Source organism: Girardinichthys multiradiatus, chromosome 7 (assembly GCF_021462225.1).
Source record: "Girardinichthys multiradiatus isolate DD_20200921_A chromosome 7, DD_fGirMul_XY1, whole genome shotgun sequence".
NCBI lineage: Eukaryota > Metazoa > Chordata > Actinopteri > Cyprinodontiformes > Goodeidae > Girardinichthys > Girardinichthys multiradiatus.
Window position 1 is genome coordinate 38,968,318 of NC_061800.1, and position 18,415 is coordinate 38,986,732.

General features: G+C 41.3%; 1 protein-coding gene across 7 annotated transcripts in view; it reads left to right on the top strand.

The window, feature by feature from the left end:
• LOC124871242 (partitioning defective 3 homolog B-like) overlaps window positions 1–18,415 on the top strand; it is a 318,482-nt gene that overhangs the window by 50,845 nt on the left and 249,222 nt on the right. For 6 of the 7 annotated variants that reach the window (XM_047370389.1, XM_047370392.1, XM_047370391.1 and 3 more), the window contains exons 3-4: window positions 7,676–7,829; window positions 15,860–15,954. In XM_047370389.1, the coding sequence (XP_047226345.1) occupies window positions 7,676–7,829; window positions 15,860–15,954 (249 nt within the window). Of the gene's footprint in view, window positions 1–7,228; window positions 7,361–7,675; window positions 7,830–15,859; window positions 15,955–18,415 lie in introns of those variants that run through there. The other variant, XM_047370390.1, reaches the window with a different exon arrangement.

Sequence of the window (18,415 nt, forward strand, 5' to 3'; positions counted from 1 at the left end):
AATGCTGTCAACCAGCCTGTTAGTAGTAGATCATTGAAAATATGGACAGAATATGCCCATCTGTGCTACTGCGTCTTCATAGTGCTCTTCCATATGGTCAAGTGTGGTCTACTCAGAGGCTCAGGGAGATAGCAGCGGACAATATGCACGAACATAAATGCTTGTTATATGTGAGGACACAGTCATGCATCTTCCTGCGATCAGGATAAAGAAAAAAGCACGCGTCGGTGTAACTCTCTATGTGGTCTGTCTGAGTGTATTTTAATGGTGGTGTCTGTCAGCTGACTCCCATTGCTTTATGTCAGTGTTTCTCAGTCTTCACAGCAGTTCTGTTGCTCATTCATCTTTTTTCTTCCTGTCTGTTTTATCTGGATTTCTCATGCTCTAGAGAGAGGTAAGGTGACTGCAGATCAATAAAGGGTAAGCGAACACAGTCAGACAAAGCTATGCAGACTTGAAACTGCTGAGCAGGTGAATTTCATTCATTCATTCATATTCTCCATACAGGGACAACACCATCCCAATTATCGATTGCAGAAATGACCAATCAATTGTGGTTGTGAAGTGATGCTCAGATGCTTTCTGTGCCTGTGTGTAGATATTTTTGTCCTTGTCCTCCATGGTGGCTATTTTGTAAAGGCTTTTATGTGTTACAGTATGTAGGGCCCTTTAAATTGTGTTTTCCAGTTAGTAATCAAATATAAATCTCAGGTTGAACATGCTGTCTTTCATTTTCTCCATTAAAATTAGTTAAACAATACAAAAGAACAGAATAAGCAAGACTGGGAGTTCAACCGTATGAAATAACCGTGTCGCATTAAATAGAATATTGAGCTTGAGAGAGTCAGAGCGGGTGTTTCAGATTCATGTCCTAATCAATGGGCTCTTTGTTGCTTTGTGGGTTTATTTAATGGAGCAAAGTGCTTTAACATGAAGATTCACATTAGCTTTTTTGTCAGGTACAACTGCAACTTTTCCAGGAGAAATGTGTTTCAGAATTTTACAGGTCAGCATGAATACGAGGAAAAAAGAAAGTAAATTATAGAAAAATATCTGTTTCCAAACATGATCTAAATGCTGTATCTATCCATCTACCCTTTGGTCCATGTTTCCACCTAATGTCGATTCCATCCATCCATCCATCCATCCATCCATCCAGATTCATAATATCCTTTTGTATTAACCCTTTTAAAGAATAGACAAAAGGGGACAGAGATAACAGAACAGTTTGAACCAGAAAAGTCTGCATTTTTTATATAAAAGACATGTAGGAACCCTGGGAGGGGAGCATAGTTGACCAGAGAAGCTGTTGAAAAGCTTAGAGATAGGAAAGGAGAAACGGGGACGACAGTATAAGGCGGTGAAAAAGAACCAAAGGAAAGGTGATAATGGATTGGAGAAGGCAACCGGAGGTGAAAACAGGCAAGTAGGGAAATGATGGGAGGCAGAAAAAGACTGTGCAAAGTGAAGCCAGAGGGAAAAAACAGGGCTAAGCAGGAATATCTGCTGATGAAACACAAAGAGGACATCTTATAGCCTAGTGTAGAATAACTCACCTGCCTCAGGGCTCATTCATATTCTCTTTGTAATCTGCAGTTATTTTTATGGTCATCACACAGAAGTGTGGTGAGCATTAAAAGTACTATTTCTAATGCTAACTTCAGAGAGTTGCTTACTGTGGTGGATCCATTACAGTCCTACCTTGTGACAAAACCTTCCCTCTTCAACTTTGGTATGACAGTAAAAGGTCTGATAAAAAAAGGACTGATTGGGTCTGTTAAGCACAGCACCACAGTCCAACAGCTTATTTAATTTACAACACAGATTTTTTTTTTAACCATTCTGCATGGTACATTTGCCAATTCATTTACTTCTCGTTCTTTGAACGTTTGTCATTATTTTCCTTGCTTTCAACCGGGAGAAAAGCAGCTCATGTTGTCTAATAGGAAACAGACAGATGACCTACAGTAATAATAAAAGGCAGAGATGTGCTTTAGTGGAGGGAGGTGGGGGGTACAATGTCTTTTTGATACACTTCAGATGTAGTTTCTGTTGTATTGGGCTAGGTGGTGCTGTCAGCCCATCTTGTATCACTTGTATGTGTGAGCGTGTGCCAGTGTGTGTGTGTTCCTGAGTGTTCACACTTGATTTCTTTCTTATGAGGAACGGTTGCATCAGGGTTGAAGCCTCTGTGGTGTTGGACCAGAAGCAAGCGGTTGTTATTTTCAACTCGTTGTTTTCAGATTATAACTTATTTATAGCCTTCTCTTTTATTTTTTTTATTAGAAATACAACAGATAGCTGATGGCAGAAAATTAACATATTGGCAAAAAATACTTAAAATTTTAGTTTTTCTGATTTTCTCTCATTCTTACACTCAAATGAAGCTGCAAAAGTTCTACCCTGCACTGTCTGGATGACAGTTTCTCACACACCGTGCATATTCCTGCTTCTTTGGAAAAGGCTTGTCATGTGCAGCCCTGATGTTAAATCTATGGTGATTAAGTGGCCACTGCCAAGGATATTGCTGACTCCACAAGATGCCAAAGTACTCATGCACACACACACACACACACACACACACGTCCAGCCTCTTGAATGCCATAGATTTTTTTACGGTAAGTGGTCCTGAGTGGAAATCAAAGGTCAGCCGTGTACAGATAGCTTAAGCATATTTAATTAAAGATTGTTTTGTCTGTGTGGGTTTGTGTGTATGTGTGAGAGAGCGATTATGCGCTGCCTTTGAGCTCAGTGAATGGATCCTTTGGTAGCATTTTATCGATCCACACTCAAGTAATCAATCAAGACATAATCGACCTGAATAAAAAGCATTTCATGTGAAAAAAGATGGTAATGTAAGCGTGTGTACCTAAATCTTTAACTGGTACCAGTCAGTCAGTCATTTTCTACCGCTTATTCCATAGTGGGTCGCGGGGGAGCTGGTGCCTATCTCCAGCAGTCTATGGGCGAGAGGCGGGGTACACCCTGGACAGGTCGCCAGTCCATCGCAGGGCAACACACAAACAACCATGCACACACTCATTCACACACCTAAGGGCAATTTAGAGTGACCAATTAACCTAACAGGCATGTCTTTGGACTGTGGAAGGAAGCCGGAGTACCCGGTGAGAACCCACACATGCACGGGGAGAACATGCAAACTCCATGCAGAAAGACCCTGGGCCGGGAATCGAACCCAGGACCTTCTTGCTACAAGGCAACAGTGCTACCAACTGCGCAACCGTGCAGCCCCTTAACTGGTACCAGTTTATCTAAATTCGTTTTTTATATGTTTTTTTAATTTTAACTAAAGAGCAGGAGCCAACTCAGCTATTATGCATCAAAACTGGCCAATGTTAAAAAGTACATCTGCAGCTGATAGAAATATTTATTTTGATCAGAAGGAATACTGTTACTGCTGTAAACAGTGGCCAAAAACACAGGAACTCAAATAAAAAATAATGAAATAATCCAAATAAAATGAGAGTTTAATGCAGAAGTGTTATTTTTTGGCCATCTTATGGCCTATATGATCATGGGGAAGACTGCTGACTTGTCCAGCCGTCATCATTCCCTCCACAGCGAAGAGAAGCTCTCTGAGTTCTGTATTATGCATATTTCTGGAAAGTTTAGTAAAAGGAGAAAGTGTGGTAGAATGAGGTGCACAGGCAACAGACAACCTTGACAGGATGGTAAACCTCCATTCAAGAGGGTGAATTTTGGGTTTTAAATAGCAGCCAGCCATAATCATCAGTAAAATCAGGAGAAATGTTTTATCAAGATGCACCTGAATTATGTCCCTGTATCATCTAGTGACTTTTGCTGATACATTTGCTCTAAACCTTTTTTGTGAACAGCTTTTGATTTATTAAGAAACATACAAACATAAACCAAACCCGCTCCAGAGGAAAGAAACAAACTAGACTTGTGACTGAGATTCTAAGGAGAACAATGAATCTTATCAACTATTGATATTTTAAATAATGTGTTTAATAATCAATTAAAGCAAATCTTTCATCACTACTCAACCAGTAGTTGTTTCTTCTTTTTATTACCAAGAAAATATTTAAAGACAAACGTAAATGGATTGAAATAATAATAGACTGATTTTCTGTTGAATTCTGACTTTTAAAGTCAGAATATAAAGTCAGTAATATAAATTATTGAAAAATAAGACAAATCTACCAGCGGACTGTAATGATCAAAAATAATAAAATTTCTGAGTAGCATCCCATATCAGGCCCAAAGCACACAAAACACTTGTCTGATAGTCTACCCGGCACCTAAAGAAAGAGCAAATGTTGAAGCTAACTAGTGGATAAAGGCGTTTCTGCATCAGCTTGTCAGCAGCATGATTAAAGTAAAAATCGGGATTTGACAGAAGGCTGAAACTGAAAAAAGGAGGAAAATAACAGAATTTCTCATAGCTCTTTCTTCATCTTTGAGTCGGCGGTGGTTGTTGACAGATTTGCTGAGGGGAAGGATCAATTTTGTTTAAAACGACTTAATGGAAACACACAGTGGTTGCAGAAGCATTTTGCTGGCTTGCCAGAGTTGTGACCGTGCAGCTTACAACCTACAACACATTTTGAGTTACTCCTGTGAAGGGTGATCTTTATAGAGCTCCTCTCCTTTTCTAGAGGTTAAGGTTAGAGCAGTTGTGTGTTAACATGATCAAATGAAGTGTGACATTATCTGCAACCCTCACGGATGATGTCACACTGCTTCATCACCTCATAATGAAAGTATGGGCTCTCAGGCAGACATAGGTCCATTAATTTTTGCGGGTCAGAAGAGCATATGTGTTGCCCATCTGATCTAGCTTTCATATATCCAAGTGCCCTGGACCAATTTATGAGCGCGTTACAAATAAATCTCATTTTATTATCTGCGATGAAAAGGACATATTTGTTTTGGCCTATTTAAGATACTGTAATATGAGCTACAGAAGAAAATATGTGCAAAGCTTTGTGTGATCTGTTGCAGAGAGGAACAGAGACAGAATGGACAGGATGTCACATTTGATTTTGTAGAAAATGGGCATATCATCGCTCTAGCACTTGACACAGTGACACTCTTTTTTTCACTTTTAGGCCTGCTTTTTTGCTCTTACTGTCTGACATTGCAAAGGGGTTTACAGTACAGCCTATCTGTCACTCTCCTTCATTATTGTCGTTATAATTCTCCCTCAGTCCCTGTCGCTTGCACGTTCTTTTATTATTTCTCCCTATCTTTTTTTGCATTGACTTTTTTGCAGTCTTACCTTTTTGTCTCTCAGTCTAATCTTCCTCGCTTGCTGAAGTTCATTGTCACTTTGTGTGGCAGGGCTTTGAATCCTGTTGAACAGAACAAAGGCAAAGCTCTGCCCCATCTCATCTGATTGTCTAACCTTTCTTATCATCACTGCTTTATTACAGACTAGGTAGTGCCCTTTTAGTTTGCCTGCACGTTTTTCATACATTTATTCTTCTATGTGGTCTACCTTTAAAATCGCCATGAGTTTTTTAGTCTTTCTGTAGTCTTTTTAACAGGCGTATTCACTTCACTGGTAAAAAACGTTTTGTTTATTAGATAATTCCATCTTCCTTTCAAACTTCAGTGTATCATAATGGGATTTAATTTGATAGGCCAAAACAGTCTGGTGCGTGACTGTGAAGTGGAAGGAAAATTATCGTTTTTTCCAAATTTGTTTTTACCTGCAGAAATTAAGCGTTTGCTGTGCATTTTTGTTGGACTTTCCTGAGACAATCGTTTGCTGAACCACCTTTATCTGCAGCTACACCTGCAAGTCTTTTGGGGTATCTCTGTACCACCTTTGCACGTCTAGAAAAAGTTTTTTTCTAATTATTATTTGCAAACTAGCTCAAGCTCAGTCAGGCTGGATCTTGTCACGTTTCATATATTGAATTTAGGTCGGATTTATTGTAACACATGAATATGCTTTGCTCTACGCTACTCCGTCATAGCTCCGGCTGTGTGTTTGGGGTCATTGTCCAGTTTGATGATGAGGGTTTGTCCCAGTCTTCCAGTATTGTCCGGTAGTTTTGTTTCACCAATCTTCTCGTCAACTCGGCCAGATTTCCCTGTTCCCGCTAAAGAAAAGCGGATTTAACCCAACAATTCTCCCAGCACCATGTTTCAACATGGAGAAGGTATGTTCAGGGAGACTGCCATTGTTATTTTTCTGCTACACAGAGTTTGGCCAATAAGCCTAAAAGTTCAGCATTGGTCTCGTTAGAGCAGAACTACTTCTTGTAAACGTCTCCACTGCCTTTCTTTGACTAATGTTCTTTAACCAGGCAACTGGTTGTACTGGATTTCATATAGTGGTGTCCAAATAATGGGGGCTATCCCTTGTTTTTAGTGACATGCAGGTGCTGTTGGTGCGCCTTTCTGCTGGATGGTAGTAAACCTGTTTAAAAGACTGTCATATAAGGGAGGATGGGGTTAACTAATCCTTATACAAGGGATATCACTTCAGTCACATAACCAAAGCAAGATTTCATATTCCAAGACTTGCTATGACAGAGATGTGCGTGAATGAAGCAGGAAAAGAGCACGGAGGGAATAAATGAAAAACTGGTTTCAAGATGGAAAGGTGATTTGAAAGAAATGCAAGCTTTAAAGAAAGAAAGAAAGCTCAGAAAAGTCAGAGGCGGTTTGTTATAAAAGGAGACAAGAAAGAGCACAATGAGATGAATCTGTGTTAGACAGATGGAAGTAGGGAGGTGACAGAACATGGATGTGTGAGAGTCTGAGAGAATAACGGGTGAGATATGGATGAGAACATGGCGAGAAAGGTGCGATATTGTGTAACTCGATACTATTCTGCTTTCTGCCTCATGAGGATTTGATGAACAGAAAGGGTAGATCTGTTGTATGCATAGTGGCCTAATCAATACACGTTGTAGATCGTGCTATTTGAGGACAAAGTTAGAAGCAGGCAAATAACCAGCAGACAGCGTGGATGCGAACAAGTATTTTTCACACATCTCGGTGCTGCAGGAAACCTCTGGCTCTGCTGGCAAACTCCCGTCTCTTTCTTCTTGGTCACCATAGATGCAGCACACACAAATGTAGCCGTATGCACACATACACGCTATATACACTATTCAGCTGCTGCACGGAGGCCCCTCGAACATTGTGGTGACAACCTCTGCTATGTTAGGCTAAACGCAGACTCAGGTCAATCCTCAATGGACGGGGATCCTTCTATATAACCTGGTAGAGAACAAGCAAGTGGTTGCACACATGCAGGAGGGCCGTCAATGGAGCAAGGTGCTAGTTAGGACCAGGTGTACATTTGACCACAATAATGCTTGGCTCCTTAGATGTCCTCTATAGCGTCCTCATCCAGAAGGTAACACTGAAGTTGTATGGATGCTCATCTTCTTTGCTGTTTTAAGGCTGTTTATAATTGTAACACTAATAAATTAATGTCGGGTATATAGCTGTAAAGACAACTTTAATGTCCGGTTGCACCTTCAGGTGAAAATATCTAATTCTCTAATAATATTTTCCCCTGAATTAATGTTCATGTTCCTTTTAAATTCCAAGTAGCAATCTGGGAAGCGTTTACAGACCAGCTATAAAAATGGAGTTTCAAGCTGAAGTGCTAAAGATTCTGAGTGAGAGTATCTAATATTAATAAGCTGTTGTATTAATGTTTTTGTAGCTGATGGCAGTGTACGAGGAGCAGGAAGCCCAGCAGAGAGATGTGGCTGACACGAGCCTGACCCCGAGCCCTGACCTCCACCAAGCTGAGCTATCTGTTTTTCAGCCAATCACAGGAGGAGAGATTGAAGTCAATTCTTCAGCCCTCAAATCCAGTAAGTTTGTCTTCAGTTACTTTGTATTGATGCTTGCAATGTCCTCCTTTGCGGTAAACCGTGTTTAACTACACATTTTCCGTAATCAGCATTAAAAGCAGGTTTGGCCTTTTGAGAGTCCATAATTTAGCTGGAAGTTTCAACAAGTTAGGGATCTGAAATAGTTATGCAACATTTGGTTGCTTCTCGGTTGGCCATCCAGAAGTAGATGTGTGCCTTTGTCTGCCATTTGTTATTACACCTCATCAACATGCTTAGACTAGGGATACAATCCGATGATAATTTACAATTTGATACAACAATATAAAACAAAATTAAGAAAGAGACATAAGTTAAAGAAAAACTTTTTAATCTTCCTTGTTCTCATTTTGCTGGTTGCTTGTTGTTGCATTGCAACATTTTTACACGTCCTACACCGGTCTACTTAATGATGAGATTCTTTTAATGTAAAATGAGCCACAAGGTGCTTTTTTTAATTTCAATCAACATTTAATCAACATTTTTTGTTAGTTTGTTTTGCTTTTGTTTATAATATGAAAAAACTAAAAACCACAAATGTTTCGGTTGCAGGTTGTAGTATTACAGGCATTTTAGAGCCTTTTGTTTTTGAAATACTGTTAACTTTGAATTCCAACACAGTCAAAGGTCAGGATGTGATGGGTGGGACAGTAATGAAGGCAAGATGGCCGAGGCCAGAATGTTGGAAGCGGTGTCATTGAAATGCGGGCCGAGGAGAGTTAGATGAGGAGAGGAAGACAGGAAGTGCATGTGTTCTGTCAGGCTGCAGACTAAAAACTGGTGTTTGTGTCTGCTCAATGTTACCTGGACCAGACCTTTCTGCATGACCTTTATTCTCTCACTACGTCTGTCTCGGTACTGTTTTCTCAGTCTCTTCTTCACAGTCTGCTGTCTTTTCTCAAGGCAAGTGCGTGTTCTCTAGAGTTACTGTATGTGTGGTTGTGTGGGGACTTCTAGCTGTCATTCTGACTTGGACAAATGTAACTGTACTTTAGTCAGCCAAGGCAAATTATTTCACTTCAGTATTTATTCCTAAGATCAAGTATCATCTATGGTTTATGCTAAAGTTTAAAATATTACATCTTACATCAGCATTCATGTTTTTTCAAACAGAAATAACAAGATAAGGGTTTAAGTTTATAGTACTAAAGTGCAAGTGCAAACTAAAGTGCAAATCACACCAGGGGCTTTTGCTGTTGTCCAGACGGGAAGTTTAGTCTGTTTCAGTATAGTCGCCTGTCAGCTAAGATATGCGACTGCTGTGAGATTAGAGGTAACAGAACTCTGGATATTATCACATTGTTAGTGTAAGGGAGGTCAGAGTTAGGAGTCTGTAACTGTCTGTTGTTATGTGTTTCAGTCCAAGTCTTCTTTTTCTTTCTGTTGCTATCTGTTGCTCGTCATTTCTCTGACGGTCAAACATTGTCTTTCCAAATCTTGGTCTTCATCTTTGTCTCCACCTTGCTCTGAGTTTCTCACTTTCGTTTTCTGCCCAGACATCCATTTTTTAGCCATGCAGTTTATTTGTCTCCCCATGTGTTCTTGGTCCAACTGCTCTGAAGTTGTTTTGCTTGTGAATTAATTAACATTCACTGATATAAGACTGTGTAAAACAGTTATACTTGGGTGTAGATCATGTACTCATTGTGAAAGTTCTGGTGTCAACATGACCAGAGTTGCTTTTTATAATATTGCTTCAGATGCATATCAACCGTAAAGTTCTACCTTTAAACAGTAGATGTTGCTACAGGAAAGATCTGCTTCTATTCAGGAATTGGTAGCAGAAGAATTCAATTCAAACTTTGTTGTTGTTGTAGCTCATATTATGAAGGTTTCTTCAAAGAGTCGTTGTAGATGCTGATGGCTGTGGGCAGGAAGGATCTCCTGTAGCGGTCTGTCTTACAGCAGATCTGAAGAAGCCTCTGACTGAAGACACTGTTGTTGTAGGACAGTCTCATGAAGAGGAAGCTCATGGTTCTCCATAATGTTCTTAATTTTATGAAGAATCCTTCTTTGCAAAATGATCTCCAGAGGTTCCAGAGGAGTCCCCAGAACAGAGCCAGCCTTTTTTATCAGCTTTTTGGGTCCCTGGCTCTGATGCTGTTTCCCCAGCAGATGATGCCAGAAGAGATCAAACTCTCCACAACAGACGTCTGGAAGATATTCAGCATCTTGCTGCAAACACCAAAGGACCCAAGCTTCCTCAAGAAGTACAGTCTGCTCTGTCCCTTCTTGTTAATGTCTTTACAGTTGCATCTCCACCCCAGTCTGTTGTCCAGGTGAACACCGAGGTATTTATACTCCTCCACCACCTCCACTTCTTCTCCGATAATGAAAATAGTGTTTGACCTATTCCTGTTTCTCTTAAAATCTACAATCATCTCCTTTGTCACGTTCAAGATGCGATGATTGTTTCCACACCATGCCACAAAGTGGTCCAACAGCTCCCTGTACTCATCTTCTTGTTGCAGAACCAAGAGTGTGTTGCTTACAGCTACCAACATTCACTTAAAAATATGTGTTAAATGCATTTAACCAAAGTTGTTAAGCAAAGTTGTTTTGCTCCATGTTGTCTGCATCAGACTCTGCAGATCATCGGTTTTCTCAGATCAGAAGCACAGTGAAAGATCGTGCGGTAACTCTGCTCTAAACAAACCCACAAACTCATCTTCTTCTTTCTGCTGCCTTCTCTTTGTTTCATATCACTTCATAACATTCGTTTCACAATAGGTTTGTGACTCCCTCTGAGGTGGATCAGTGGCGTAATGTTAGTAGGTCAACTTCAACCCCTTATTCCACATGAGGTTCTTTCAGTTGATCATGAGGCCTAAAGAACGTGTGTAGATAGGGAATAAAAGGACTTAGAGGAATAATATCCCTTATACAAATGCACAGAATGACCATTAAGGTGTAACTAGCTTTGTGTTTTAAAAATTATTTAAGATTTTGCAAAATTCCTTCAGTAGAACAGATGACTGTAAAAAACGAACATGCTTTCAGATTATTGTATTGGTTTCTACATACCCTGTAAGTGGATTGTCAGTGTATTGACCTCCTTGCTATTTATTACTTGTTGATGTCCAGTTGCCTGACATATTTTGTCTGTGATTTACAGAATACCCATGCCTTTGTTTTAGTATTAAAATCCTGTTTGCATCCTGAATCTGACATATTTGGGTCCTACAAATGCAGCAGTTTTTGCACAACACATTGCATGATAGGGTACCTATATTGGAGCCATAACTTGTTTTTACCCATGTACTGCAGCCCTAAAACATCTAAGAGGTGTGACATACCGTAGACACGGGGTCGGCAACCTGCGGCTCTAGAGCTGCATGCGGCTCTTCAGCGCCACCCTAGTGGCTCCCTGGAGCTTTGTATTTTTTGTTTTAATATGGTTTCTGTATTCAATTAAATTTCAATTCAGTTTATTTATATAGCGCCAATTCACAACACATGTTGTTTCAAGGCACTTCACATCAATCAGGTACATACGTTCCAATTAATCCTAACCATTGAACAGTGCAGTCAGATTCAGTTATTTATTTAAATTGGATAAAAAGTTTTTTTGTCTAAGGAAACCCAGCAGATTACATCCAGTCAGTGACTTCCAGCATTCACTCCTCCCAGATGAGCATGTAGAGACAGTGGACAGTCACTGGCGTTGACTTTGCAGCAATCCCTCATACTGAGCATGCATGTAGCGACAGTGGAGAGGAAAAACTCCCTTTTAACAGGAAGAAACCTCCAGCAGAACCAGGCTCAGTGTGAGCGGCCATCTGCCACGACCAACTGGGGGTTTGAGAAAACAGAGCAGAGACACAAAAAGAACAAAGAAGCACTGATCCAGGAGTACTTTCTATGGGAAGGAAACGTAAATGTTAATGGATGTAGCTCCTTTAGTCGTTTCATCTAGAAAGAAAGAACAGATAAACTCTGAGCCAGTTTTCAAGGTTAGAGTCTGAAAGAGAGCACATAGAGTTAGTCACAGTTAAGCTCAGTCAGTAGCTATATCTAGGAGAGAGAAAGGGTTAAACACTGAAAGACAGGGCCATGTGGGTCATCGGTAGAGGGTGAGCATTAAGTTGTTGCCAGCAGAAGCTTGGACGATGCCCCTCTCCAGAAAGGTGTCACAGGTAGACACAGAGCCAGGCCAGGTGTAGCTTCTAGGAAGAGAAAAGAGGGAGAACATAAAGTTAAAAACTGAAATAACCGCAAATAATGCAAAATTGGACAGTAGTGTGAGAATGTAGCGAAGAGGGTGAAAGTGGTCATTATGTCCTCCAGCAGCCTAAGCCTATAGCAGCATAACTAAAGAGATAGCTCAGGATAACCTAAGCCACTCTTACTATAAGCTTTATCAAAAAGGAAAGTTTTAAGCATAGCCTTAAGAGTAGACAGTTTGTCCATCTAGAGCCCACTGATGGCCATTGTTATACTAAAAAGCACAACGATTGGGATACCTCTCTGTCAGATTGACCATAACCATTGTATGAGCACAAACATGACACAAGCATTCTTAACGTTTTCCAATGCTATAAAAATGTGTAGAATAAATATTAAATTCTGTCAACGAAGATTTGTGCCGTAGCCTGCGACACACGTTTCTTTCAGCTCGGCGCGGTGCTAGGCAGGTAGCTGTTGCAAACAATCCGGTGGGTGTGTGATGGGCCATGGATCTCAAAGGCGAAAAGAGAAAGCTGAGGAGAACTGAGGTTTCAACAGTTCCTGGACCGAATAATTTGCTTTCATTCCCAATGCGGAAAGATTGCCTACATGTTTGCTCCATACATTCCCACTGGAGTGTATGGAGGTGATAAACCTTGTCATCGAGATGGTGAACAAGATAATTGCAAAAACATTAAACCACCGTCAGTTCCGTGCATTGCTAGATGAAGTTGACAGCAAATATTCCGATCTTCTGCTACACAACAAAGTCCGATGGCTGTTTTTACGTTGCTTTGTTGCTTGTTTAGAACATGTGAAAACAATCCATGAACTTACAGCATGCGTTGCCTTCATTATAAGGCTTAAATAAGGCTTTTAATGTTTTGTGGCTCCAGACAGATTTGGTTTTTTTTGGTCCTATATGGCTCTTTCAACATTTTGGGTTGCCGACCCCTGGTGTAGACCAATGGTTAGCCATGAGTCCAGAGACTCCAATGTATTTTTATGGTCTACGTAAGGTTGGTAGAGTCATGCACAGTGACTCCACCAGTTGATTTGTGTTACATTTACTGCACACAAGTATGCATTGTGATAAAAGCTGCAGCCTCAATCTACTCTTTTGCTCAACAGCAGTATGTAGACATTTAAATATTCATATTGAGTATGGAAGTAATGTTTATGCCAAAGTCAGTCAGTCAGTCAATCATTCATTTTAATGAATTTCACTTCTACAACATTGGAAAATACAATTTCCTATTTTGAACCTCCCTTACAACCATTCTGCCTTCTTTCATCAATTATAACTTCCACACCAAAGAGTGTTGTTCTTAGTGTGACCTGTATGATGTACATTTCTGACTGCAAAAATATCAAATTTTTGAGTTTCTGACCGGTAACCAGTCATGCCAGTCAAACTATAAATTAGCCATTTGCTGTTACCAACTGATTTCCTGCTGCATCTCAAGTATTTGCATGATTACTTTACTCCTGTGTGCTATGGAGAGACCCTTCCTGGCATTTTTATCTGTGTTACCACATCTTTAGGTCTGAATCTCCCATCGTAAAGTGCATGTTTTTTCCATTGTGGTTAAAAAAATAACTAGTCTTCTAAAAACTCTATTCTTGTACTGTCTTACATTTTTACCTCTTATCTTGTCCATCAAGCCATCTCCCTGTAACTGTCTTTCTTTGAGGAGATGAATTGATTAGGCAGTTGATGTAATCCATATCCCCCAGTAGTTCTTAAGAGCATCAAGGGTCCATTTGTTACAATCAATATATGACCCTACAAATATCATTTAGTATGTCTTCAGAGTACTTTAACCACATACAGTTCCCTCCACCCACACTACCACCTTTGCCATTATATTCCCAATTGAGCTATAGGCGACTACATGACAGTGTTCCTAATGTATATGTATAGATTGATGGTCCCTATGTGTCAGGATGGTGGATTTTCAGAGTGTACCACACGAATCATAATAAAACCACAGCATATTAAATCTTATTTATTTGCTTAGCTTTCTGCAGTGTTGACTTTCTTCTCATTTTCACTCTTCCCCCAAGCCCCATCAGCGGCACAAGCAGCAGCGCGGTGTGTTCCATTTATCAGTTTCTGGTAAATGATGATTTTATGCAGAGGGCCGATGAGATGTGAAGAAAAGAGCCATTATCATCTGTTACCTACTTGCACACACAAATCTACAAATCAGCCACTTATTGGCCATTTGGATGCACGAACAACAGTGTGTTCACCGATGGGATGTGAGGAGATACATTAACTTATCACACTTCCCGCACATCGTCACCTCTGCAGAATCAGCTGTCAGAACATTCAGTGTGAGATTGTGGGATTAGCATGTTACTTATGCATATGGACATACATATACAAATTTAGCTGGCTGTTGGGTTGATCGAACTGCTGTAGCTGAACACAGGTCTTGGTTCAAATAGTAAATGTCATATCGCTAAATAAATGGCAATAAATGCAGCTTCTGGTTTGCTTATTTTTAAGACAGATTGGCGTGGTTTTTTTTGGTCGTAAGATAGAAATGAGTTGGGCCAAATTTCTTTTTGTGTTTTAAGTTTTTCCAATCGAAATTATTTTGTCCCTGATACCAGCCCAAGCGATTTAGGATTATGTATTTGGAGACACTGAATCCTAATCTGATACAAAATTAAATTTAATCAAATTAGTCCCATTTATATTTTTTGAAACTCAGTGGCTTTAAACATGTTTAAAACCTATTAAGTAATTGGATGTACAAAGTTATTTACACACTGCCTCACCTTTGCAAGTAAGTGATTAAGAAGTAAAATACATCATATGCTGTTACCGTATTTTCCGCACTATAAGGCGCACCTTCAATGAATGGCCTATTTTAGAACTTTTTTCATATATAGGGCGCACCGGATTATAAGGCGCATAGAATAGAAGCTACTGCAGTCAAACGTTTGACTGGGGTTGCGTTATGCATCCACTAGATGGAGCTGTGCTAAAGAGAATGTCAACAAAACAGTCAGATAAGTCAGTCAAACTTTATTAATACACTACAAACCAGCGTTCTGATAACTCCATTCACTCTCATGGTAAGGTCTCCTCTACATAGAATTCTATTGAATAGAGCCGTTAGGAATGCATTGGAGTCTATGAAGTTGAAGTTGAAATCAAACGTTAGTTAAAATGTGAAAGGGAACTTTTCCCTGATTCAGTAAACATGTAAAAGAAACAGTTTGATGCACTAAATCAAACGTTAGTACATTCACAATATAGTAGCGTTAACTGTTGAATTCTCTCGCTGCTGCTCTATTCCCATGTTCGACTGCGTAGCTGACAGCCTTGAGTTTGAACTCAGCATTGTAAGCGTGTCTCTTGAAAGGTGCAATTTTGGGGTCGTTATACACACACAAGTGGTGTTGGACTAGGAGTAAGCACAGTACAGGTGTTTACCGCTATTACTTCGGCGACACCCCTGACTACGGTAGCCGTAATGCTGCAAGCGGTGCGGCTTTGTAGTTTACCAGTCGTACTGAAACATTTTGACAGAGCGCCGTGTACAACCAGTATGGATCAACCAATTAACCAATTGATCCATATATAAGGCGCTCCGGATTACAAGGTGCACTGTCATTTTTTGAGAAAATTAATGGTTTTTAAGTGCGCCTTATAGTGCGGAAAATACGTAATCTAATTTATTTTGTATTATTTTAAAACCTGATTAAATTATTTTTTTATATATGGTCTGATGATGTTCTTGGTTTGATAATGTGACTTTTTTTTTACTAATAGCCTCCATATATTGCATATTTTAAGTTTGTTTCTCTATTTGCGTTTATTTTTTCAGACACACCCCTGCTGGTAAGGAGCAGCAGTGACTCTGCCCTTAACCCCCAAACAACAGAGACTAAACCCTCCTACAATGAAGATGGCACTGTAATGGTAAGACTGAAAGACAAAAAAAATATCCACAACCATGAAAACTATTTACATGCACGAAGGTAATTAGCAACCCTATCAACATGTTGGAGAGTCTAATTAACACAAGAATGCACAAAAATGGGTGATTTGTCGATAAAGTTGGGTACAGGAAACCGTTGTTTGATGCAACAAGACACTAAATGCTTCAACTTCAACAGCTCCAGTAAAGCCTCAGCACGTCCAGTAAGCACTAATCTACTCAGCCCATTTTTCTTCTGAGATCATCTATGATTGTGTACCTTTACTGCATTTGTTAGGTTTTGTGAAGTTAATATCAGCAATAGTTCGCTCAGCTGCTGTAAACAGATATCATATCAGAATCAGAATCAGAATCAGAAAAGCTTTATTGCCAAGTACGTTTTTGGACATACAAGGAATTTGTTTTGGCGTAGTCGGTGCAATACAGTACAAATTAAACAGTATAAACATATCTACAATATAATATAAATATATGTGCACAGTTTTAAGTGAGTGAGAGTAAATATAGAGCAGTATAAGATGCAAGAGCAATACAACAGTGCAGGTGATCATTGTGCAAGTAAAGCAGGAGTCCAAGCTGAGCGTTAATGTAACGCATAGAGTTACAAGTTACAAGTGTCCTGTCAGCAAAAAAAGGGGGGGGTGTGGGGGAAAGGGACAATGTCAGGGTGGTTTCCGGGCTTTGTTAACCAGGCTGGTGGCAGATGGGAAAAAACTGTTCTTGTGGCGTGAGGTTTTGGTCCGGATGGACCGCAGCCTCCTGCCAGAGGGGAGAGTCTCAAAGAGTCTGTGACCGGGGTGGGAGGGATCAGCCAGAATCTTCCCTGCCCGCTTCAGGGTCCTGGAGGTGTAAAGTTCCTGGAGCGACAGTAGACTGCAGCCAATCACCTTCTCAGCAGACCGAATGACACGCTGCAGCCTGCCCTTATCCTTGGCTGTAGCAGTGGCGTACCAGATGGTGATGGAGGAGGTGAGGATGGACTCAATGATGGCTGTGTAGAAGTGCACCATCATAGTCTTGGGCAGGTTGAATTTCTTCAGCTGCCGCAGGAAGAACATCCTCTGCTGGGCTTTCTTGATGAGGGAGCTGATGTTTGGCTCCCACTTGAGATCCTGGGAGATGATGGTTCCCAGGAAGCGGAAAGATTCCACAGTGTCAATTGTGGAGTCACAGAGGGTGATGGGGGCAGGTGGGGCTGGGTTCTGCCTGAAGTTCACAACCATCTCCACTGTCTTTAGAGCGTTGAGCTCAAGGTTGTTATGGCTGCACCAGTCCAACAGATGGTCCACCTCCCATCTGTACGCAGACTCATCACCATCAGAGATGAGTCCGATCAGGGTGGTGTCGTCCGCAAACTTCAGAAGCTTGACAGACTGGTGACTGGAGGTGCAGCTGTTGGTGTACAGGGAGAAGAGCAGAGGAGAGAGAACACAGCCTTGGGGGGGAACCGGTGCTGATGGTCAGGGAGTCAGAGACGTGCTTCCCCAGCCTCACACGCTGCTTCCTGTCAGACAGGAAGTCAGTGATCCACCTGCAGGTGGAGTCGGGCACACTCAGCTGGGAGAGCTTCTCCTGTAGCAGAACTGGGACGATGGTGTTGAAGGCAGAGCTGAAATCCACAAACAGGATCCTGGCGTAGGTTCCTGTGGAGTCCAGGTGCCGGAGGATGAAGTGAAGGGCTAGGTTGACTGCATCATCTACAGACCTGTTGGCTCTGTAGGCAAACTGCAGGGGGTCCAGGAGGGGGTCGGTGATGTCTTTTAGGTGTGAGAGCACAAGGCGCTCAAAGGACTTCATCACCACAGAGGTCAGGGCGACGGGTCTGAAGTCATTAAGCCCTGTGGTCCTTGGCTTCTTGGGAACAGGGACGATGGTGGAGGACTTGAAGCAGGCTGGCACATGACATGTCTCCAGTGAGGTGTTAAAAATGTCTGTGAAGACTGAAAACAGCTGATCAGCGCAGTGCTTCAGGCTGGCTGGTGAGACAGAATCCGGACCAGCAGCTTTCCGGGGGTTCTGTCTCCTGAAGAGTTTGTTTACGTCCCTCTCCTGGATGGAAAGAGCCGTCCTCGGCGTGGGTAGGGGGCTGGTGGGGGGGAACTTCAGGGTGGGGGTTGGAGGTGCCAAGGCCCCTCTTGAGGTTGGAGAGATGGGGGTGGTGGATTGTGGCTGCAGCTGTTGGGGGGCGTCGTGGGAGATGGTTGCAGGACTGTCCCTTTGTCTTTCAAAGCGGCAGTAGAACTCGTTCAGGTCGTTGGCGAGGCGTCGGTCGTTGATGGAGTGGGGGGCTTTCGGCTTGTAGTTGGTGATTTGCTTGAGCCCTTTCCAGACAGACGCAGAGTCGTTGGCTGAGAACTGGTTTTGGAGCTTCTCAGAGTACAGTCGTTTGGCCTCTTTCACTGCCTTGCCAAACTTGTACTTTGCCTCTCTGTATATGTCTTT